This window comes from Microcebus murinus, chromosome 18 (assembly GCF_040939455.1).
Source record: "Microcebus murinus isolate Inina chromosome 18, M.murinus_Inina_mat1.0, whole genome shotgun sequence".
In the NCBI taxonomy this organism is placed as follows: Eukaryota; Metazoa; Chordata; class Mammalia; order Primates; family Cheirogaleidae; genus Microcebus; species Microcebus murinus.
This window is the reverse complement of record NC_134121.1, coordinates 19,158,962-19,181,952: the sequence shown is the minus strand read 5'-3', so window position 1 is coordinate 19,181,952 and position 22,991 is coordinate 19,158,962. Positions and strand designations below refer to the sequence as shown.

Here is a 22,991-nt window from a genome sequence, read left to right as displayed (position 1 = left end):
CGGGGGCAGCTGCTCTAAAATAATAAGAAAAAAGTTAGCTGGGCGAAGTGGCTAGAGCCTGCAATACCAGCTATTCAGGAGGCTGAGGTGGGAGGATTGCTAAGTTTGAGACTGTAGTGAGCTATGATTGTGCCACTGCACTCCAGCCTGGGCAAGAGAGTGAGACCCCATCTCTAAGAGAAAAAAATAAAAAAGACCATGATCTCTACCCTTTGCAAAAAGATAAGAGTTTTTTTTTTCTCTTCCTCCCTCCCCCAAGGATATAGGGAGGACTACTTTTTCTTCACCTTTCAAACCCTTTTCCAAATCATAATTAAATTATTAAACTCCCTCAGGTCTAGGGCCCCAAGTAGGCCTCTGCATTGGATAGGCAAGGAAACAGCAAAAACTATCTGATCCATCCTATGATGTTTTTGCTTGGAGCCTTTGGAAACAATTCTAGAAGCAGAAACTTCTATGGCCACCTCCCTTGGCATTAGCCTCAGGCATACTTTTGGCTCTGGGTGCATACCTAGAATCTTGAGTGTCCGGTGTGCGCAAAAGAAACAAATCCAAGGGATCAGCATCAGGGGCCAAGGGAGAAACTGCCTGCCCAGGAAAGGGCCAAACAAAAGTCATTTGCCCACACAACGTCCCAGGGCAGTCTCCAGGCCACCCAAGCTAAGCCCAGCCCAGCAAAGGGCTTCTCTGCTCTGCTTCCCTAGGCCAATCGGGATGCAAACCTCTTTGTTGGTGGAACCTCTCCCGCCAACCAGGCTGTGCAGGAAGGAAAAAACAGCCCAAGTGGCAAACACATGTGATGGCTGAGCCTCCAGTGGCCACCTCTTGAGCAGGGTAAGGAGTCTCCCCCAAGGGAGCAGCTCCCAGAATGCACCGGGCTCTTCCAGAGCTGGGCCTCTGGCTAGCCACGCTCAGAAAGAGACTCTTGGAGGCTGCTGGAGCCTCCCTGGGCACCTAAACCATATAAATAAAGTGCGTGGGCTGTTTCATGGCTCATTTTTAACTGTAAACTGCCAAAAGACAAGAGACCAAAAGGGAAATGAGATGTCAGTTCCTCTGTTATCTCCATCACAGACCTGCAGCCCAGACATGGCGGCCTTTTAAAACTGCCTGGGGAGCCTTCCCTACTGGGGCAAGTTTGCACGCTCCAGGCCCAGGCTTCTCAGACCTGGGCCTCGAGGCTGGGCTCAGTGAAAAGCACTTTCTCTGGCAGACACTTTGGCCAGCACCGCTTTCTTGCTGAAAGGACTTTCTGCAGGGCAAAGGAGCTGGGGTGTACCAGTGAAGCAGTTCCTCCAACCAGCCACAGAGACTTTTTCCACGTCACACAGGGAGAGTGCCCCGCACTGCACCGACCCACGTGGAGGGCACAAGGCACAGGCAAGTTTGAGACTATTCCCACAGATGGGGCAACTAAGCTTCCCTGCTCGGGCGGCCTGAGCCGGGACCACCACACAGCCTTTGCTGCCCCCACCCAAGGCGCGGTTCCTTCGCCCTTCAGTCTGCCCTGCATATCTGGGTCTCTTCCGTCTCCCCCACACCTGCTTCTCTCCGCCCATCTTGGGGCTCTGCTTCCCCCACCTCTGCCACCTCCCCCTGCCCGTTTTCTCCTTCCCCATCCTGCTGTGAGGTCAGAATCCTGTGCTTACGACACCTCCGTCTGTTGCCATGGAAACAGGGGCGGATTAAGGCTGGAGCGCGGAGCGCAGGGATCAGGCCCCTCCGCTACCTGAGCTCCCGCCTCAGCCGGCTCCTGCAGGGCCGGGGCAGCCAGCCGCAGGCACCGCTGCTTGTCCGCCGCCCAGGCCAGCGACGAGGGGGTCCCGGCGGGACGCCCCAGCCTGCTCGGATCTGGGAGGGGACAGAGGCAGACCCAGAAGCCGGAGCAGCTGGTGGCGGGGCCCGGGGGCTCACGGCGTGGTCACCTGCCCTCCCTGGGCCCAGGGGACAGCGCCCACCGCGGCAACCACGTGGGGGCGCGGCGGGACTTCCCCGGTGCCAGCGCCAACTTTGCAGCGCTCGGTACCGGGCCGGGCTGCCGGGGAGTCTGGCTAAGGTGATCGCAGAGCCAGCTCTCCTCAAGTTGAGCCTGGCACCGGTCGCGCACACTGCCTGTGCGGCCTTCGCCTTCGCGTCCCTCCGTTCGAGGCGTAAGGAAAGTTTGAGGAGCCGGACATCAGGCGCTGGCTACTCCCCACCCTCAGCCGCTGGGTGCTCAGAGCCCGTCCCTGGGCATCCAAGCAGGGCTTCAGGGAAGGTGCCCGCTTCCGGGCTCCGCCTGGGGAGCTGGGGCGCGCGGTGAGCTCTCGGGCGCGCGGTGACTGACCGCTGGCTGCGCTGGAGCGCGGGCTGGACCCGGCCCCGCCGAAGCGGCAGGAGCAGGGGCGTGTGTCCGCTCAAGGGATGGGGACTGCAAGTGCAAAACTTTATAATAGCAAAGAAAAGGTCCCAGAAGGCCGGCTCTCCTTTCATTACGGGCCCATTCACTCTGGTCTTGGACTGACCCCTCCACGCCAAGTCCCTAGGCCTGGCCACTTGATCCGTGGAGCAAACCCGTGGAGCAAACCCGTGTCTCACAACCGACGGGAACTGAGCTCCAGCACCGGCCCCTCGGCGGGTGCGTCCAACAACGCCGACCAGGAGCTGCTTCCCGGACCCGGAGCCCCGGCGCCGGGCGGCTCTGGGGCTCGTGGCTCTGCCCCGTGCGTATCCAACTCCAAGTTGCCCCTGCGGCTCCAACTCACCTTTGCGAAGCATGTTGGCCGCGGGGCCGCTGCTCCGAAGTCGGCCTAGGCGCGCTCCCTCCTGGGGTCCAGATTCAAATCCCTGGGCGCCAGCTGCAGCTAATCCGAGCGCGTCGAGGTGGGGGCAAGCCGGGGATCCACTTGTGCCCGGCAGCCCGGCCCCGCAGGGGCATGGTGAGCCCAAGCCCCGCGCCGATGGCACCGGCGCCCGCCAGCAACCGCGGCGCTGCCGGGCAGCCCCGCGCGCTCGCTCAGCCCCAGGGCGAGCGGCTTGCTCCGCGGGGCCAGCGGCCTGCTTCTGCCGCCCGGAGCACTTTGCAGGCGGTTTTGAGGGGGGACGCCGCCCCCCGGCCGGCCGGCCGCGGCCCCCTCCTCTCCGCCCCCTCGGGCCACCACCGCCGCGGCTGCTGCAAAAGGGCGCTCGCACGCACCGCGGAGCTCCGGGGAAAGCGCCCGGCGCGCGTTTGCAGGACCGAGCGATCGGTGGAGCGGGGCGCCTCCCTTCCTCCCCCCGGCTTCCCCCTCCTCTCCTCCCCCTCCCTCCCTCGCTCGCTAGCTCCCTCCCTCCAGCTCCGCTCCCCGCCCCCGCTCACGGAGCGCCTCCCATACAAAATTTATGAAAGTGCTCTCAGCTCGCAGTGCCGAGCGCCGTCCTATTCCCAGGGCAGCGGCTCTCAGCCGCCCGGCGCCGCCTCCCAAGGTGTTTTCGCCGTGCCCGCCCCCGGGGACGATCCTCGGCCGGCGTCCGTCCAAGTACCTGCCCCAGTCCCCGGGCCGCTCGTCGGGCCACTCGAACGCCCCTCCTCGGCCCCGCGGGCTTCCCGGAGCCCGCGCCCGCAGCCCGGCCTCCGCCCGCTCGCCCTTCGCGGCTGGAGGTCATCGGGAAAGGCAGCTGGAAGCGTGCTCCCCGCCGACCGGCTGGGACGCCAGCACCGCCGCCCAGAGTCCGAATCCCAAGTCCGCGCCCCCGCCCCAACTCCTCCCCGGCCAGCGCCCCTTCCTCCTCGGGTCTCGACGGCTCTTCCTCGCCCAGAACGGCTCCAGCGAACCTAGCCGCCCCGCAACCCGCTTCCCAGGACACTGTTCTTTTTGGGGGAGGTGAGGAACAGCAAGCATGGGAGGCCCACTTGCAAACCCCAGAGAGAAGGAAGGACCGATTTGGGACGCAGGCGGGCCATCTCCGCCTGGGCCGGGATCTCGCTCGGTGCGCACTGACCCCGCCGGGGTATTTGCGGAAAATGGAGGAGGCACCGCTTAGAAAGCGGGTCCCGCAGCGGGCCCGTTGGGCTGAGGGTAGAGAAGGTCCAGGCCAGGCGAGATCCCGGGTGGAGGCTGGCACCCCCTACTGGCCTGGGATAACAGGGATTTCTAAGGGAGGAAACGGAGGGGACCAAGTCACCCAGTCCACACACGCTTACCGAGGGTTTACCTTGTGCGGGGCACTGCTATTCCTGCAAATTCAGCCGGTAAACGAGACTGGTCTTTCTCCCATCCTCCTGGAGTTTACATTCTAATAGGCACCAAATGAGCAAAGTCCAGATGAGATGGAGCTTGGAAGGAAAACAAGCAGGGTATTTTTCTGGAGCTGGCATGAAGGGTCAGGGACTGCGCTGAGCAGGTGACATCAAAGCACAGAACTAATTGAAGTCCTCCTTAGAGGAAAATGTGGCAAGATAGGAAGGTCAAAAAGAAGGCCAGTATCATTTATTCACTCAAAAACATGCGTTCAGTGACACTGGGGCTCCAGGCTTGAGCCAAGGATATAGACTTGGACTTGCAGAGACCTATGGTGTGATGGAAGAAGAAAGACCCACAAGCCATCTCAGAATGTGACAGAAGTCACAAAGTGTGGGAGACAGCTCTGCTAGCTCTGTAAGGGGCTAAAGGGGTAATCGGGAAATGTTCACAGAAAAGGTGTCCCTGGCGTGAGGCCTTGAGGGCTGAGTTCATCAGGCTGAGAAGGGAAAAGGGCATTCCAGGAGGAGAGAATGTGTAAGTACTTGAAGGTGAGAAGTAACCTTGTTCTGAGGATTAATAAGATTGGTCCCTCTTCCGGTGAAGACAAAAAGTGAGGGCATTCCTTCCTTTAACCTCTACCACCTGCAAGGCCGTGCTGGCCCTACACCCTGCCTGAGCCCTGCCGAGCAGATACCAGACCTAAACTCTGTGACATTGAGAGCTGCAGAGGCCCTCCATACGCAAGCTGAGGACCAGAGAAGTTGAACAACTTGCTCAATATCACACAGCAAATCAGGGATGAAGTATGGGCCTGAATCAGGGCTTGAATGTGGACTAATCCATCTTCCACCTCCCCAAGCCGCCTCCCCATGACCCCCTAGCCCACAAACTCCAGCATCTTAGGCAAAGTTGGCTGGGGCTGGGCGTAAGTGTGAGAAGCAGAGTTATTTCAGGCCTCAGGAGGACTGGGTGCTGCCTTGGCGTCCAGCCAGGGGGTGGGGGCGACTGTAGGAGGGTGTTGTGGTATACCGTGGGGGTGCACTGTGCCTGCCTTCTTGTCAGTAATTACTCAGACTGCTGAGTAACTCAGGCAGGGAGACCCTCCCCCCCATGGACAGATGGAGGTGTCCTAAGCCCAAGCTGAATGGCAGCCCCCAATGTCCTGCACTGCAAGGTCTTAGGGAACATTCCCACATCTGTTTGTTTGTTTTTTAAGAGATAGGGTCTCACTATGTTGCCCAGGCTGGAGTGCAGTAGCTATTCACAGGCACAATCACAGTGTACTACAGCCTTGAAGTCCTGGGCTCCGGCAATCCTCCTGCCTCAGCCTTCCGAGTAGCTGGGACTACATGCATGTACCACTGTGCCTGGCTTTCCTGTCTGTTCTTGATGTCCAGTTCTCCTAGGCATCATCTGGTTTCCTAATGGGGGCCAGGGCTGGCTGCTCATTCGGCACAGAGGCTACAGGACAACATTACAAGAGTACAGAACCTTCTTCATCAAGGGGCCCCATTTCTTTCTTTCTTTTTTTTAACTCACTCTCCATAGCAATGGGCCCCATTTCTGATGAGGGAACAGCTCTAAGGGATGTGGCACCTACTAGAAAGAAGCCACAGCTCTGTTAGAGCCAATCCTTCCCCCTTGGAACTCGATGCTGCAGCCAGAGCTAAAGCTTCCCACAGGTGTGGCCTTGGTGTCCCAAAGAGGGAGGGGCTGAGCTCCCTAAATTCAGATCCTACACACAGGGGGTCCAGAGAAGCTGGGGGAAATGGAAAAGTCCAGGCTGGACCCTTATCAAGGTGAGAGAGGTATCCCTGGGACCCACGTTGGCTCCATTCCTGCCCAAAGCTATAACTGTTCTGATGCCACCAGCTTGAAGGGCAGAGCACTGGCCCTTCTGACCCTCCCCTCAGCTGCTCACTCCCAGCCTGCTTAGCCATCCCTCCTCCCTGGGTAGCCTCCCAGGCAGGGCCTGTGCTTGGCTGCTTGTTTTCACTTCTCCCTGCACCTTAATTAGGGGTTTCCAAGCAGGGAGGGCCTCTGGGGGAGCCCGAGGCCACAGAGCTGCCTTAAAGGGCCAGCTGTGCTCACAGCACCACTCAGAGAGAGGAGGATGGTGCCTGAGGGCTGGGTGGGCAAAAAGCCCTGGGGGACCATTGCTTCCTGGGGCAGATTTTGCTGGAGGCTAGTCCTGCAGATACTTTGTTCTTCCAAAGGTCAAGGCTGTCTCACTGGCTGCTTTGCCTTCTCTTCGGGGTCCCAGGAGCTCTGGACACTAATTAGGAGAAAGTCTATCTAGGCCTGAGAGGCAGGCAAAGGCTGGCCAGGATCCAGAGGGTTTAGGCAATGGAGTCCTCAGGCTCCCCTACTCTCCCAGGAAAGCACCTCAAGCTCCCACCTTCCTCTGAGTGGCAGTTTTCTCCCATGTGCACCTTTTACTGGAACTACCTGGTCAATTCTAAAGGTGATAAGGGCACTTGGGGAGCTGGGGGAAGTTGCACCAAGACTCTCAACTTGGACCTGGGCGATTGGGCCCTCAGTTCTGTCCTGCCGCGCAGTGGGGTCCTCTGAAGTAGGGAATGCGGCCCACTGTGTGGCTGGCTGACCGAACCCTGCTTACCGAAGGGTGACTGGGAAGGGAGGTGAAGGAAGGCCTGGTGGGTGTCCCTAATCACAGGACTCAGCTTGTACAACTCGTGCAGGCAGTCAGCACACAGGGGAGCACTGGTCCGAGAGTGCCAAGCTCAGGCCAGGCCGGAGAGAGGCGTGGGGGACGGGGGTCACTGGTAGAGCGCAGCTGTCATAGTCGGGAACCTCTAGAATACCGAGGGAGTCCAGACCTTCCGGGCGGAGATGGGGCCCATTATAGCCCCGCCCCTATCTCCTCCTCCACGGCCCCGCCCAGCAAGAATCCCCGCCCCTCGATGACCGATCGGCGATCGATCGCAATGTCTGCGCTCTCCGCGCTCTCCCAGCGTTGTCTTTTTGGTCCCACGTGGGCGGGCGAGCGATGGCGGCGCTGGTTGTGTCCGAGGCAGCGGAGCAGGGCGGCCGACCCGGCCCTGGCAGAGGTGGGTGCTGCAGCGCTGCGGCCTCCGGACCTCACATCTCGGGGTGGGGCCCCCAAGTCAGGGACGAGACCGGCTCCCTTTAGCGGTGGCGGCGCTTTTCTCAGCTAGATCCGGAAGTCCGCGCTGTTACTCTCTGGGCCGCTGTCACCGGAGCCCGGGGGGACCGATCTTTTCTTTTGGGCCTTAGGGCGCGATTGAGAGTACCCCCTCCTAGGCTCTTGTAATCTTCAAATCAGAAACTACCGTCCTGCCTTGGCCCGCAGACAGACGCGTGAAGGTTGACGGATAAGACAGACCCCACCGGGAGGGACGGGCGAGACCAAGCCAGTTGCGGTCCACACTTCATAAGTGGGCCGTCAGGAAACGCTTTCAGGGAGGAGGAGACACATGGTTTCATTCACTAGGCATTAACTAAGTGCCCACTGAATGCCAGGCCTGCGCTTGGTACAGGGATTAGAATACAGTCTCTGCCCTCAGAGATCTCAGTGTACCTGGGAATACTGATGTAAACAGAAGATCACAGCCACGTGATAAAGGAGGAGGTACCTGCTGGCCCAAAGGACACATTGAGCTGCTAAGGCTAGCTGGCTCCCACACCAACGACCACTAGGGACTTGGCCCTGTCAGAGGAGGTTCTGTGAGGGGCCCAGAGAGGCTGCGCTGGTTGCCTAAGGCCTTTGAAACAGCTGACCAAAAACCATAGCAGTGGTAACATTCAAACCTGGTCTCAGGGCCCCAGCCTGCCAGGCTAGTTCTCCACTACACTCCCACCCCTACACCGTGGGTGAAGGCTCAGCTCTGGGAGGATCCCTACTGTTATAGTGAGGGGTCCTTCCAGAAATTCTGGCACATATATACAGGCTCAATAAATATTTGTTGAATAAATTAATTTCTTGCCTTTTTGCATCCCCAAACTGTCTGGCTCCTAAAGACAGAACTGAGGATTTAACTTAGGTTGAATTGTGAGCAGTAGGATGAGTTCAGAGTAAGGGCTGCAGCCGTGCTAAGGGGCTACAATGTTTTCTCCTTTCTTTGGGGTTTTGTAATTATTTGTATACCTGTTTTTGCTCCACTAAACTGCTAGCCCCTAAAGGGCAAGGTCATTTTTCTGTCCTATCTGTATGTCCACAGTCCTAACTAGAGTGTATCCTTTCCATCTTTCCTGGGGTAGGATTAAGGACAAACAATGGGACCAAGGAACTCTTAAGTTTGTTAAATGAATGGTGTTTATTTCCCTTTTAAATAAGGAGAGGGAAAAATTAGCCTAGCGTGGTGGTGTGCACCTGTAGTCCCAGCTACTTGGGAGGCAGTGGGAGGATCACCTGAGCCCAAGCCTTGGATGTGGTTGCAGTGAGCTATAGCTGTGCCACTGAACTCCAGCCTGGGCAGTAGAGCAGGACCCTGTCTCTAAAAAGAAAAAAAAAAGGATAAGGAGAGAAAAAAGTGCAGGAATTCATACTCAGTGCGACTCAGAGAGCAGTCTTTTAAATTAGTACTTATGCATAACAGTTTGCTTACAGATCTGCTATCTACAACCTCAAAACTTCAAGGTGTTCTCAAGGGGTGGAGAAGGAGGACATTTTCCAGACTGGCTGGGCTGGCTAGGCTCTTGATTTTTCCACAACACTATTCTCTATCGAGGAGCAGTTGTGTGGATGCAGTCTTACTCTCCTTTGCTCCTCAGTCCCCTGTGGCCCCTGAGGCAAGGGGTGAGCCATATCCCATGGGCTCAAGTCTTTGATTGCCAATAATCTCACAACATGAAATTTAATTATGCAGTTTTCCTCCTGGCTTAATTGGATGTACCATCCTTCAGGACGAATTCAGTGGGGAAGAAATTTGGGCCAACCCTCTTGGTGTCTGGGATCTGATCCTTAAACTTGGTAGAGTTAACAGCTTAGCTGGATCTAGCTGCTGTCTAGGCCAGACACTGACTCAGGCCTTGTATTCCTCCTAGGTCGGCCCCCTAGGGGCCGCTTGGCCAATCAGATTCCCCCTGAGATCCTGAACAACCCCCAGCTACAGGCAGCTATCCAGGTCCTGCCTTCCAACTACAACTTTGAGATCCCCAAGACCATCTGGAGGATCCAGCAAGCCCAGGCCAAGAAGGGTGAGCCCCTAAGCACTGAGCTGGGATGGGGGTGGGGAGATTGCTTGACCCTGACAGTGGGCAGTGTCCTGCAGTTTCTCCCTAGTCTTCCACCTCTCATGTCTCTGCTCTTTCTTGCAGTGGCCTTGCAAATGCCTGAAGGGCTCCTCCTTTTTGCCTGCACCATTGTGGATATCTTGGAAAGGTGAGGCCTGGGGCACTTGAAGCTGAGCCAGACTCTTCCCATGCTCATTTCCAGCCCTGCCTCTTGGCATCATTTCTTCTTTCTGGACCTCTGCCTTTCCCCTTCCCCTCCCACAACCATTTACACATTAAGGGAAAAACCCAAAACAAAACTCCCTACTTGCTGATCCCTGCTTGTCCCTGTAAATCTCCCCTCCCCTAAAAAATTTGGGAGAGAGGAAGAAGGTAATCCCTGTATCTACAAAGCTGGGCCCAGACCAGGTGGTAGGACCTGGGAGGAAGCTAAGAATTCTCAGAGTTGACCCTGAAAAGGGTTGAGTGGTCAGCGAGAGGTCTGGCTGGGGGTCACCTTCACCTTTTTTCTCTGGTGCGTTTAGGGAAGTAGGGCCAGGATGGGTTTGGCAGGGGGAGAGAGGTGCCTAGGAGAAGGTATTCAGTTCCTCTACCCTCCTTATTCTAAGTTTCTTCAATACAATGAGACATCCTTGGGAGGAGGGTGAGTGCTCAGCCATCTGGAACCGGGAACTCAGCACGGGAACAGGGAGGAGGGGAAGGAGAAAGGGGAGGTCACCTCGTGCTGGGAACCTCCCACCTCCCTGCTGCTGCCCTCCCCCCATCCGGCTCCCCCATGCTGTGCCACAGACTCACTTCCCTGCTCCCACCCTTCTGCCCCTTGGGGATGCTTTCTGGGGCTCAGGCCAATTTGCATACATTTTAATCTATAAAAAATTAAGTGCTCTGGCTGACTCAGACGCCTGGGCTGCATTCTAAGGAGCTGAATAATCTGCTTCTGTGCACAGCCTGATTTGGGGAAGGGGGTGGAGGAGGGGGCTGACTGGCAGCAGCTCAGTGCCCCCCCATACCCACAGGGGGAGGATGGGGGGACCCCAATCACTGAGCCAGGCACTACACCCCCTCGTGGGTCTTTTTCAGGTAAGAGCTGGTCCTCCTGCTCTGTTCCTGTGGCGAGTTCAGGGGTGCTGGGTCTTCCCCACCTACCCCCGTCCCCTAGTGATTCAGGCCTGGCAGCAGATCCCATGGCAGTGTGCTGGCCAGAGCCCACTCGTCCTGACGCATGAGGCGTGTGGGTGGTGCCATGTGCTGTGGGGGAGCTGTACATGGGTCCCCCATCCTGGGCACCCGGGGCCCTGCCCATGGGTGGGGAGGTAGTGGGGGTCCAGGCGAGGGGGAGGCTGTGTGTATCCACATATCCATGCCCACAAACACTGCCATGCTGGGACGTGGGAGTGGGTACCTTTGCATGCTCACTGCTCTGGGGGGGTCTATGTTTGACCCCATGTATGCCAGGCTGGGGTTTGGGGGTCCCTCTTGCAGTCTGAGCCTGCGCAAAGGAATCAGGGTGCTACAGAGACCGTCCTCGTGCAGCAGCAGTTCCAGGAGCTGCTGCCAGTGCTGAGGGAGGTAGCAGCTGTGCCCCTCCTACTCTCTGTTGGCAGAAGTGGCAGCTGCCAACCCAAGGAATTGAGAGAGATAGGGAGAGAGGAGCTGGGCCCTGAGACATCTCCACAGGGTTAGTTCTCTCCTACCTCAACCCTGTGTCACTGCCCCATAATTCCCCACCCTGATCCCTGCCCCCACAGGTTCACAGAGGCCGAAGTGATGGTGATGGGTGATGTGACCTACGGGGCTTGCTGTGTGGATGACTTTACTGCAAGGGCCCTCGGAGCTGACTTCCTGGTGCACTATGGCCACAGCTGCCTGGGTATGGTGGGCCAGGACACCTGGGCCTGGCAGGGCTAGCAGGAGGCAGGCTGCACGCTAATCTCCTTCACAGTGCTTCTTGTCCTGCTTGCTGGCACAAGGTCCCTCCTGGTTTCTGGAATGGCCTTGGCCTTCCTTCTCTGCAGGTGGATCTTGCCTTTAGATTCAGTTGCCTTGGAAACTGTGCTGCTGTCCCAGATGCGGGTGTTTGAAAGGCTGTTGGTGGTAGAGCAGGCTGGGCCCCCGGCCGAATGACAGAGAAGGCTGACCAAGAAGGAGCTTCTAGGGGACCTGTTACCCCTTCCTTTCACACCTCCTCATTCTACCCTCAGGCTGAAGCCACTGGTCCTGGCTGCTTAGAGACCTCAGCCTGGGTCAGGCCCTCTGTTCCTCCGGCCTTCCAAAACAAAGTCTCCTGAACTTTGCCCTTCTCTCAGTTCCCATGGACACCTCGGCCCAAGACTTCCGGGTGCTGTATGTCTTTGTGGACATCCGGATAGACACTACCCACCTACTGGACTCCATCCGCCTCACCTTTCCCCCAGCCAGTGTCCTTGCTCTTGTCAGCACCATTCAGTTTGTGTCAACCTTGCAGGTGAGTGGAGTGAGGGTCCTCAGCAGCCCAGGAGGCAGACAGCACCCACTCTCCAGGCCACCCCTGGGTCCTCATGCCAGGTGCTCCAGGCCACTCCTCTGGCCCTGTCCCTCCTTCCCCAGCTACTTGCTTCCCTTCCCTCATTATCCCTACAGGCAGCTGCCCAGGAGCTGAAAGCTGAGTATCAAGTGAGTGTCCCACAGTGCAAGCCCCTGTCCCCTGGGGAGATTCTAGGCTGCACGTCCCCCCGGCTGCCCAAAGAGGTGGAGGCTGTTGTGTAAGTTAAAAGTGGGGGCCAAGTCGTAGAGACATAGGAAATGTACCCTGGGAGGGAGCCTGAGGTTTATCATACAGGACAGAAATGGAGTCTAATGCTCCCTACCTGTTTGCCCAAGGTCATACTGCAAGGTGGGGACCAAACAGGGACTAGACTTCAGGCTTACTGTCTCTCTCTCCAGTGCTCAGTCCACTCTCCAGGAAGCTATGCCCGGGGTGGGGGCAGGAATTAGATGGCTTGATGGGGGGGTGAGGGTGGGCTAGAAATGGTGGGAACATAATTGGAGAAGATGGATGGGCACGCCCAGGCTGCAGCCCCATTAATTTAGCATCCGGACAGCTAACAAGCAGAAGCAGCGTGTCTCCTGCCGCCTAATTATTTTAGGTAATGGAAATGCTTAATGTTGTGTGAATGCAGCCAGCCTCAGAGCCCACAGCTCCCCCGGCTGGGACTGGGGAGGGGAGCAGCCCCACTCCTAGCTAATGGGAGGGAGGGGTACTCCCTGACTCAATCCTAGCTCTGGGATTTTGGATGCTGGTCCCACAGGCCTTGCCGCACCCACACAGGACACCCCTGCCCCTAGACAGGCCACGTCAGGGCCTTCCCCAGCCCAGACAAGGCAGTCCTGCTCCCCCAGGGGGATGCCCCCGTGCCAGTGCCTGCATAACTCTGAGCTCATAGATGCCTACTCTTGGGGCCTTCAAGGTGTGTGTTGGAGCGAGGGATACCCTGAGTGTTGGCCATTCATCAAAATGAGATGTGGTCTCCAAGAGGGAGAAAAGGAGCTTCTGCAGGCAGATTATATTCCGTGCTCTGGGGTCTCCACAGCCTGAGAAAGTGCTGTTATACACAGCATCTCCTAGGGCATGCTTGGTAAGCCTGGTGGTTAAGCCTCTGCTACATTGCTTAATAGTTGGATAATCTGGGGCAAGTTTCTTAACATCCCTGAGCCTCAGGTGTATCTTTTGTAAAATGGGGATGCTATAGATATCTTAGAGGACTATTAGAAATGACTGAGCGAACTCATTCACATCAGATACTTAGGCCAGGCCTGGTACATAAAAGGCATACGTCCAATGAACAGTAGCTGCTGTTTTAACTCAGTAATGACACAAGAGCTAGTTTGTACAAAGAGTAGCTGGTATACACCCTGCAGCCTCATTTACAGCATAGATGACACCCTGAACACTACTTCCCACATCTGTATTGAGCTTGGTAAGGGACAATCTGTTCCCCAGCTTCCAAATTAGGATCTCTGGAGCCCCTGGTGGCCTTACCATGGCCTTGAATGCTCCTTTACTCTTCCCCCAGAAGGTGGGGGTGGGGTGGTTCTTAGAGTCTATATTACATAACTAGAAGGACTTTCCAGTCATCCAATTCAAATTCTTTATTTTACCCATGATAAAACCAAGACCCCAAGAGGTGAAATGATGGGTTGTCCCAGTTTATACGCAGCAGCACAGTCAGGACTGAAAACTCAGTCCTCCCGACTTCCGAAAGCCAGCGGGTGCCTCTTCTGGTGCTTCACACCACACTCACAGCCTCCTTTCCACGCCCTGCAGGTATCTTGGAGATGGCCGCTTCCATCTGGAGTCTGTCATGATTGCCAACCCCCATGTCCCCGCTTACCGGTATGGACTAGGCTGGGCTGACCAGCTGGCAAGGGGTGGGACTGCCTGCCACTGAGGCCCTCAGTCAGCTGAAACCTCCTCATTCTCCAGGCACTAAACAGTCCCCAGCGCTAAAGCACTGAAGCACTTGGGGCTGAAGCACTTGGGGCCAGGATCTGGGCATTAGGCCCAGGGCTGCTATTGTCCACCCATCCCTTGGGATTCACACTGAGGTCCTAAAACCCTCCCCAACTCCTGTCTGGTCCAGCTGTGGGACTTATCTTTCCAATAGCAATGCCTGCTCTTGCCTCTGTTCCTAATTACCTGCTCGGGGCCTGAAGTTTCAGGATTCCCAAGGGGCTGAGTCAGGAGCTGTGTATTCAGCAGGAGTCCTGAGAGTGGCTGTCACAGTGACCCTGGCAGCTTCTTTTCCAGGTACGACCCATACAGCAAAGTTCTGTCCAGAGAGCACTATGACCACCAGCGCATGCAGGCTGCTCGCCAAGAAGCCATAGCCACTGCCCGCTCGGCTAAATCCTGGGGCCTTATTCTGGGCACTTTGGGCCGCCAGGGCAGTCCCAAGATCCTGGAGGTCAGAGGGCTTGGGATGGCCTCTGGAGGAGGGGACTGACTGGAAACCCGCTGGAAAAATCAGTGGGTCAAGGGATTTAACTTTGGCAGTTTGATCATGGGGACCCCAGCCCTGCCTTCCTCTCCCAACAGCACCTGGAATCTCGACTCCGAGCCTTGGGACTTCCCTTTGTGAGGCTGCTGCTCTCTGAGATCTTCCCCAGCAAGCTTAGCCTACTTCCTGAGGTGGATGTGTAAGTTTCCCCACCGTAGCTACCTAGCTTGGACCCAGCTAAAGCAGCTTAGAAGCTCGGTTCTGCCCCACACATACTGAAGGCTGGAGTTGATGGGAATAGCTTCCATAGTCATGAAATTTTAATGTTTACAGAGCATTTACTCAGCAGGGGTTATCCTTGGCTATGGGTCATACCTGCTTTGTCTGGCTTTGGGGCTCAAAGCCAATGGCAATGTCACAGTTGTTCTGCGTGACATTGAATTCAAGGGGTGGTTGACACCAGCACTATACCAGGCACTAAATTTGGTTCTGGGGATACTATCACAAATGAGCTGCCCTAGCGAGTTTATAGTCAGTGGAAGGAACAAGAGAAAACAAGAAACAATATAGTATTCTATACAGCAGTAGGTGAAAGTCTTTACTTTAGGATTAATACATTCTATTAATTAATGGGTATGTTGGAGACACTGTCATGTTCTTCAGCATGCTCTAGGAGAGGGGGCGACCGAGGGTCTCACCTAGCTTTCCTTCCCAGGTGGGTGCAGGTGGCATGTCCTCGTCTCTCCATTGACTGGGGCACAGCCTTCCCCAAACCACTGCTGACACCTTATGAGGTAACACCAAATTTTGGAAATCTCCGGGAGAGAGTGGGTGTTTTGCACCTTGTTCTCAACGGAGGCGTCTGAAGTGGAGTGGGGGTGGGTGGGCAGCATGTAAGTTATCTTCACAGGTTCTGGTCAGACTGTCTTGAATCCCCCAACTGAGCTACTTCCTAGCTGTGTGGCATTGGGCAAGTCCCTTAACCTCTCTGGGCCACACATTTTCCTTGTGTGGTATGGGGATAATAATCTTCTTCTTAGGCCATTGTGACTATTGAATTCAATAATCCAGGCGCAGAAAAATGTTGGCAAATGTTATTGTCCTGTTTTCCTCCCCGAGGCGGCCGTGGCCCTGAGGGACATTTCCTGGCAGCAGCCCTACCCGATGGACTTCTATGCCGGCAGCTCCTTGGGGCCATGGACTGTGAACCATGGGCGGGACCGGCCCCCCCAGGCCCGGGGCCGGCTAGTGCAGGGGAAGGTAGGCGGGGAGGAGGGACAGCCCTGGGCGCCGCCTTGGCACGGGCCTCCCTGGCGACGTGAGCCGAGGCCGCCGCCCTGCGACTGCGACGGGAAATGCACGGGAGCGGATGGGAGGACGTTGCAGAAGCGAGACCCTGACCAAAGTCTGCGACCTCAGGTGCAGGAGGGGTGCGCGCGCCCCTCTCCAGCCGTGGCTAGCGAGGACTGCAGCTGCAGAGACGAGAAGCTGGCGCCGCTCGCTCCTTGAGACGCTCAGGGGTTGCAGGTACCCACCCGGCTCGGGCTGCGCCCCACCCCTCCCGTTGTCATGGGGACGCCCTCCCGCTCCAGGGCCCGCCTTCAGGGTGGTGCCGGCTCTTGGTTCCTCCCCTCACATAATTCTACTTCCGCTCGGGGAAAGATCGCTTCCGGTGTCTCTGAGGCGCGCTGCCCGGCGCTATGGCCGCAAAGCGGCCCCTGCGGGTTTTGTGCCTGGCGGGCTTTCGGCAGAGCGAGCTGGGCTTCCGCGAGAAGACTGGGGCGCTGAGAAAGGCGCTGCGGGGCCGCGCCGAGCTCGTGTGCCTCAGTGGCCCGCACCCCGTTCCCCACGCGGCGGGCCCCGAGGGTGCCGGCCCAGACTCCGGTGAGATGAGCCCTGCTCCGGAAATATGCTGTCTTCTCCTTCTGCCTCGCTCCCTCAACACCCCTCAGCATACCCCCGCCTTGTACCGTCCCCTCATTCCTTCCACGCAGCCCACACCCCTCACTTCCCCTGTCCCCGCCTCCCTCGCTCAACTGCCCCTTGCCCTCTCAGGTTTCCGCCTTCATCCGCCTTGCGGCCTCCAGTTCACGCCGGTGCCTTTATTCCCCACCGCCTTTCCCTCTGCCTTTCTCCCCCGAGTTCCCTCTCTTTTCCCTGTCATCCCCAAACCCTCCCTCCCTCTTGTCCTTTCTTTCCCTCTGAAGTTCCCCTTGCCCTGATCCCGTTCTCTTCTCCTGTGTCGCTGTAGGGCCCTGCCCTTCGGAGGAGCAGCCTCGAGGCTGGTGGTTTTCAGAGCAGGACGCAGACGTTTTCTCCGCGCTGGAAGAGCCCACAGTGTGCAGGGGTCTGGAGGAGGCCCTGGGAACGGTGGCACAGGCACTGAACAAGCTGGGGCCTTTTGACGGGCTCCTTGGTTTCAGCCAGGGTGCCGCCCTCGCAGCCCTTGTGTGTGCTCTGGGCCAGGCGGGAGATCCCCGCTTCCCCTTGCCGAGATTTATCATCCTGGTATCTGGTTTCTGCCCTCGGGGCCTTGGCCTCAAAGAACCCATCCTGCAGGGCCCCTTGTCACTGCCTTCACTCCATGTTTTTGGGGACACTGACCGAGTCATCCCTTCTCAGGAGAGTATGCAACTGGCGAGCCGATTCCTTGGAGCCATCACCCTCACGCACTCTGGTGGCCACTTCATTCCAGCGGCTGCACCCCAGCGCCAGGCCTACCTCAAGTTCTTGGACCAGTTTGCAGAGTGAAAGATGAACAAATGTCTCTACCCGTCCATCTCCCCTTGGGGCAGCCTCTGTAATCTATGCCTTCTCCTGGGACCTCTACTGCTTTTCGTGCTCCTTGCCACAACCAGCTAAGAGGCAACATTAATTCTCAGGACTCAAATTGAGCACTGTCCTGTATTTGAGAAAAGGGGAGCAGAAGGCCTTAATGGACTTTGCCCGTGACTTCTGATACTCAAACATGAAAAAGCCTAGAGAGCCCTGGATGAGAGAAAGGTTACATGGGAAAAGTAGGGACTGGCACCACTGTGACTGCTACACAATAAAGTGGTGATTTGGATTTTGAGCATCTTTTTCCTGATACACACAGCCTCGTGGGCAGCACCAAGCAGGGAGGTGTCTCCAGTTGTGAGGCCCAGGACAAGCTCATGCATATGTGTACATGTACACTCACACATTTTTTTTTTTTAATTTATTTATGCAACAGACTGGCTTAATAAACTCACACATTTTTGGTCGAAGTTTTATGTCTCAAACTGAAGCAAAAGAGGCCTTGGTACCTCTTAACTTGACTCCATCTGCAGGGTGTCTGAGATTGACGGTACTCTGCAGTAACTACAGCCAAAGCCTAAGGAGCCCACCTTGGGAAGTGCAACTAGTTGTTCCTAGACACTTTTAGGATTGCCCACTCTTGTCATTTTCCTCCTACTTCCAGCACCACCCCACCCCTGCTTTCTGACTTCTTTCCTGACTCCACAAGAAGCCTGTTCCTTTAATGAATGGTCACAAGTCCTGTCTAGCCCTCACCCACGATTATCAGGGAGCTAACTAACTGAAAAGGAACTAGAGTTAGGGGATGCAAAACAAATGCTCCAGCCCATCCTTCTGATAACCAGAATATTAAATTTAAAAAAAATTTTTTTTTCATTTTTTATATTTACTTTTTTTTCCTTTTTCCAGACATAAGCCTGTGTATAACTCTTAAATATTTATTTCTCAAAGTTCTAGGTTCCTTGCTACAGAGACAAGCTGTATAAGATTTAAAAAAACTGAAATTACCTACCCAGACAGAAGCCTAGTTTACAGAGTTTAGAATCTTTACAACAGTGTGTTTGTTGGGAGGGGTGGGGATGGTTCTCCCTTGCTACTGTTGGCCTCTGCCTTGTTCTTGGTGTTTTAAGGGGTCTTCCCCTTGGCAAAAGGAGGAAACTCCCAAGATGTGAAAATGATGACTTGCATACCCCAGCTGGTGCTACTTGGGATTATTGTGAGGATTAAAGGAGAGAGAAAGATATTGGGGAATGAATTTTAAGCCAGGGCTTAAAATTAGAAGGGGGTGGGTGGGGGTGGGTAGATCAGAGCAGTATTAGGTGAGCATGTTTGGGATGAGAATTCCTTCTGAAAATCATAGAATGTCCAAGCTGGGAGAAAACATATGGTCCACTGGTTCCCAACAAGTGGGATATATTGATGTCTCCCACCATGCTCACTAGGAACAAGAGAGGATTTAGGGGGTTGTGCCCTCTTCCCCATGCACAGATTCTATGGGCCCACTTACATCAGGATCATCTGTTAAAGTTTGAATTCCTCGGGCCAGTTCCCGATGTACTGAGTCAGAATCACTGGGACTCAGCAATCTGCATTTTGACAAACTGCCCCTGGTCATTACCAAGCAAGTATTAGTTGAAAACCACTGCCTTAGAGGGTAGAATAAAAGTCTCTGGTAAGTGTATGTTATTTGAAAAAAAGCCCCCAGTGATCCTCATGTGACCTATCAGGAAGGGAGAGCAAGCCTCCCAAAAGAATCATTGATGTAGCATTTTCAATTTATAGCTAAGGAAAATGAGGTTCAGAGGGTAGAAATAGTAGTAACATTTATTGAGTACTAGCTGTATGCCAGATACTGTGATAAGCAAAAGCTTTAACATTGCCTAATCTCACAACATCAAGAGGTAAGTACTGTTGTTAACCCAATTTTATAACTGAGGAAACAAGCACAGACTAAGTATAATAACTTACCCAAGGTTAGATTCAGATCTGAGAACTCACATTCTTGACCTTTACTAGTTATTGTTTTCTCTGCTGCACTGCAGAAGAGGAACAGAGACACCCACCACTCACTACTTGTTGGGCTATACGTCCTGCCTGGCCTTCACCTTCCAAATATACTTCCTAATATATGCAATACTGAACAATGCTCTCATGGTACAGTCCTCTGGATCTTTCCCCTCTGACCACATTCTCCAGCTGGGGTCAAACTGCAAAAAACTTGGCCTCTTTTCAGAAGATCCCTACCATTTTTCTTTTCTACCTCTGACTCCACCTTGGATTCCTCAAGCTCTTAAGAGAGTGACTCTAAGCAAAGAACCTGTCAGCCCCCGGCCCAGAGCATCTGCTCAGGGAGGTGTACCCCACTCCTCTGTTCATTCTAAGTGCCCAGAGTTGGCGTTTCTTCCCAACATTACCTCCTCTTCACAGACATGTAGTAGCCTAATAGAATACTTAGGATCGAAATAGCATTCTGCTGTTTTAAAGATTTTTACTTACATGATCCTATTCGATTCTCACAATACATCTACCAAGAAGAAGTGATTATTATCCCGTTTTTACAGGAGGCTCAGAAACAGAACATGGCCCCTTAAATAAGCAGTTGATGATGAAGCCAGGTTGGACCTCCTGATTCCTGGTGTGGTATTCCCACCTGCACACACTTCAGTCTGCCCACAGATGTTCACTGGAATCTGGAATCAAATGCATTTTAATCTAAGACCTCAGGATCCTGGGAGAGGTGTGATAGGGCAGCAAGTGGATGTTGATTAGCAGGAAAACCAACACCCAGTTTCTTTTCTTCTTTGTTCTTTTTGTTTTTGTTTTTTTTTGAGACAAGGTCTTGCTCTGTTGCCCAGGCTAGAGTGCCGTGGCATCAGCCTAGTTCACAGCAACCTCAAACTTCTGGGCTCAAGCAATCCTCCTGCCTCAGCCTCTCAAATAGCTGGGACTACAGGCATGCACCACTACAACGGGCTAATTTTTTACTACTTTTAGTAGAGATGGGGTCTCACTCTTTCACAGGCTGGTCTTGAACTCCTGGCCTCAAGTGATCCTCCTCCTCAGCTTCCCAGAGTGCTAGAGTGCTAGGTGGCATGAGCCACCGTGGCCAACCCAGCAACCAGTTTCTTAGAAGTACTTTAGAAAAGGAGGGAGTGTGGAGAGGTAAAGAAAAATTGGATTAATGGCTGATGGGGCTGGGTCGCATTGATCATCCCTAACACTATCCCTGGGGAAGTCCGCACCTGCTATCCAACAGCCAGCGCCTACAGTGGGCAATGCTGACAATGGCAGGAGACACACACTATAAAATGTTTTTGAAGAGATCACTGCTCACACTTCTTAACTGGCACAACCCGACTTCGGCCCCTTCGGCCCCACTCCTCTTTAGGACTAATTTGAGAAACAGTCTCAAATTGGAATCCAGCACCTGGAGATAGACTGAAGTGAGAATGCTGATAAAGTCAGACAACGCTTTAGGGACCACATTAATTTACAACCCCACTGGCTTCCTGAGAGTTGGGGACCTTATTATCCTCCTGGCTCAGAGGGAGAAAGTGGGGGAGGGGAGAGTAAGGGGAGGCTGAGACTTTGTCAGGAAACAGATTGGAGGGTTTACCCCTTGCTCTCTGCCTGCTCAGCTAGGGGTTCCCGGAAGAAGGAGGTTGTGGGGTATTTAGGGAAACTTTCCTCTATCTACCCGCTTCAGTCCCCAGGAGGCAGACAACATTCTTCCATGCCTCCGAGTCCCTCCCACCGAGGAGAGAGAAAGAACACAAAATCCCAGAACTACTGCTTCTCGTCACCTGGCTGCAATAGCCCGGCTGGGAGGACAGGACAGTCACTGAGGCTGACGGTCACACACACTCCGCAGACCGTGCTTCCTGCTCTGCCTCGGTGGGCACGCAGCAGTCAGGCCAGGGAGTGCCGCCTCCTGGCGGGCGCAGCACGTCTTTCTCCCCCCTCCGCGCCCCGAGGACGCATCCGAGCCTGCCTCGCCGCCCCCGCCTCCTCCCGCTCTGCTTCTCCCCCACCCGCGGCTGGCAGGGCGCGGCGTGGCGCGGCGCGTGGGCGTGCTGCGGGGCGACCATGGCTGTAGACTGTTACCTCCGGTTCCCACAGTAACAATCGAAAGCCACGGTTGCCCTGGAGACGCGGGGGCGGGGACGCGCCGCTGACAGCACCGGCAGCTCGGAGCAGGCTGACGTCAGGACCGCCAGGCGGGGGGCCGGGAGGGGGCTGCGCCCCGGGGCCCGGCGCCGGGCGACGCGTGGGCTGGGCGAGTGTGCGTGAGGGCCGGCCCCCCTCGCAGCCCCTGGGGACTGGGGACCCGACGGCCCGGTGGCCGCGTCTGCGGTGGATCAGCACCGCGGACAGCGTCGGCGCTGGCCATGAGCGCGGGGCCGCGGGACTCCGGGGGACAGAAGGGTCCCGGGGCGCGGCGGGCGGCCGGTCCGCGGTCCTGGCGCGGGGCCAGGCGTCGGTGGCCGTGACTGGAGACTGTTACTGAGGGCGGCCCAGGCAGTAAGCAGTCTACAGCCAAGGTGCCGGCGCGCTGTCCGGGCGGGGTGCCCCCGTCGCCCGCGGCTGGGGGCGCTGCTGCTCCTCCTCCCCCGCGTCTCCCGCCCTTCTCCGCCCCAGCGCTCGCGGACAGGCACGCGGGCCCTGACGTCAGAGTCGTGTGACGTCAAAGATGTCCCAGAGGGAGGCACTTCCGGCGGCGGGGGGGGGCAGTGGGGGTGGGGCGGGGCGGTCGGGCCGAGGCCCCGCCCCCTCTGGTCCTGAGAGGACAGCTCCGATAGCAGAGGCGGGAAGTCGTGGGCGCAGCCGGCCCGGCCCGACGGGACTGGCCCGGGAGGGGGCGCCCCAGCAGAATGCGGGGCGGGGGTCCCGAGAGAGCTGCGGTCGGGGCGACGGGCAGGTGGGCGTCTGTCTCTTCCTCACGCCCCCGCTCAGCCGGCTCGGGGCAGTGAGGCTGAGTCACCGCACTGCCGGGACGGGGAGTAGGGGGTGCATCTCCTGGGGCGCCAGCACCTTCACCCCACTTTCTTGGAAGGATGGCGCAGGAGCCCAAGGGAAAGGCGTGGGGACGCTGGGGTCTGTCCTCTACTCGATGCTCCTCCGAAGTGGCTGCGTCTCCATCCAGGCGCGGACAGGTGCTGCGCGGGGTTCTGTGTCCACCTCCAGCCCGGCTCCACCAGCTGCGAGGGGACCCTTGTCCCCCCACCCTGTCCCTATCCCCACTCTGGAGGGGCCCTCCAACCCGCCGCCCGGCCTGTCTCTTCCTTGCCCTCCCGTCCGTGTCCGCGCATCTGTCCCTCTGTGGCCCGTCGGTCGGTCAGTCCCGCTTACCTGGCGGGCTGCGTTGCGCCAGCGCCCGGTCGCCTCCTGCAGCCTCGCCGGCGCGGCGGCTTTTATAGGCGCGCGTAGTACTCGTGCGGCGGCTCATTCATGCGGCCGCGGCTCCTACACACTGACGCGCTGCCGACGTCAGCAGGGAATTTAGGAAATGGGAAAAGGGGCTATTTATAGTGGCGAGGCCAGGGGGGTGGGGTGGAGACCAAGGCTACCGGGAGCTGGGAGGGGGAAGAGGGTGCGCGGAAGCAGGAAGGGGGGGGGGAACCCGAGCTCCCTGTCGGGGCCACAAGGGGTTAACTTTCCGGAACTGCGGGCTGGGGACTGGGGGAAGACAGTGCAGGGAGGGAGGGTGCGGCGAGTCCCTTACCTGTTTATTCACTCTCCCCTTCCGGAGCTCTGGGACTCCTGGGGGTCCTCACCTGGTAGCCCCCACGCCCACTCCTGGTTCCTGGACCGAACGGTT

The 22,991-nt window shown here is 56.6% G+C and overlaps 3 protein-coding genes and 1 long non-coding RNA gene across 5 annotated transcripts in view; 2 read left to right on the top strand and 2 right to left on the bottom strand.

Annotated features, from left to right (window-relative positions):
• Positions 1–3,232, bottom strand: part of RTN4RL1 (reticulon 4 receptor like 1) — a 73,585-nt gene extending 70,353 nt beyond the window's left edge. Inside the window, exon 1 of the mRNA XM_012740643.2 lies at positions 2,745–3,232. Within this exon, the coding sequence (XP_012596097.2) occupies positions 2,745–2,757 (13 nt within the window). The 5' untranslated portion in view covers positions 2,758–3,232. The remainder of the gene's footprint in view (positions 1–2,744) is intronic.
• Positions 3,233–7,174: 3,942 nt separating this feature from the next.
• Positions 7,175–16,780, top strand: DPH1 (diphthamide biosynthesis 1). Of its 2 annotated transcripts, XM_012740658.3 has the most exons (13): positions 7,175–7,273; positions 9,231–9,383; positions 9,504–9,567; positions 11,168–11,289; positions 11,726–11,883; positions 12,039–12,160; positions 13,723–13,791; positions 14,206–14,362; positions 14,494–14,594; positions 15,111–15,189; positions 15,515–15,655; positions 15,815–15,922; positions 16,647–16,780. In XM_012740658.3, exons 1-12 carry the CDS (start codon positions 7,213–7,215, stop codon positions 15,902–15,904), a joined length of 1,317 nt encoding a protein of 438 aa, XP_012596112.2. In that variant the 5' UTR covers positions 7,175–7,212; the 3' UTR covers positions 15,905–15,922; positions 16,647–16,780. The 2 variants fall into 2 exon arrangements, with proteins under 2 accessions (XP_012596112.2, XP_075850369.1); XM_075994254.1 differs by lacking the exons at positions 7,175–7,273; positions 11,168–11,289 and having other exon boundaries at positions 9,369–9,383.
• Positions 16,003–17,643, top strand: OVCA2 (OVCA2 serine hydrolase domain containing). Its single transcript, XM_012740666.2, has 2 exons — positions 16,003–16,279; positions 16,647–17,643. Exons 1-2 carry the CDS (start codon positions 16,096–16,098, stop codon positions 17,144–17,146), a joined length of 684 nt encoding a protein of 227 aa, XP_012596120.1. The 5' UTR covers positions 16,003–16,095; the 3' UTR covers positions 17,147–17,643.
• Positions 17,644–18,981: 1,338 nt separating this feature from the next.
• LOC105857927 (uncharacterized) lies at positions 18,982–22,644 on the bottom strand. Its single transcript, XR_001147909.3, has 2 exons — positions 22,523–22,644; positions 18,982–20,600 (listed from the first exon to the last, which is right to left on the bottom strand). It is a non-coding gene; the product is annotated as an uncharacterized LOC105857927 (long non-coding RNA).
• Positions 22,645–22,991: the final 347 nt, after the last annotated feature.

Excerpts from the sequence above, each read along its gene's own strand:
- OVCA2 (XM_012740666.2), top strand. The coding sequence starts at position 16,096 with ATGGCCGCAAAGCGGCCCCTGCGGGTTTTGTGCCTGGCGGGCTTTCGG. Across the intron at positions 16,280-16,646 it reads GGGTGCCGGCCCAGACTCCG|GGCCCTGCCCTTCGGAGGAG; the intron begins GTGAGATGAGCC and ends GTGTCGCTGTAG.
- DPH1 (XM_012740658.3), top strand. The coding sequence starts at position 7,213 with ATGGCGGCGCTGGTTGTGTCCGAGGCAGCGGAGCAGGGCGGCCGACCC. Across the intron at positions 7,274-9,230 it reads CCGACCCGGCCCTGGCAGAG|GTCGGCCCCCTAGGGGCCGC; the intron begins GTGGGTGCTGCA and ends TATTCCTCCTAG. Across the intron at positions 13,792-14,205 it reads CCCCATGTCCCCGCTTACCG|GTACGACCCATACAGCAAAG; the intron begins GTATGGACTAGG and ends CTTCTTTTCCAG.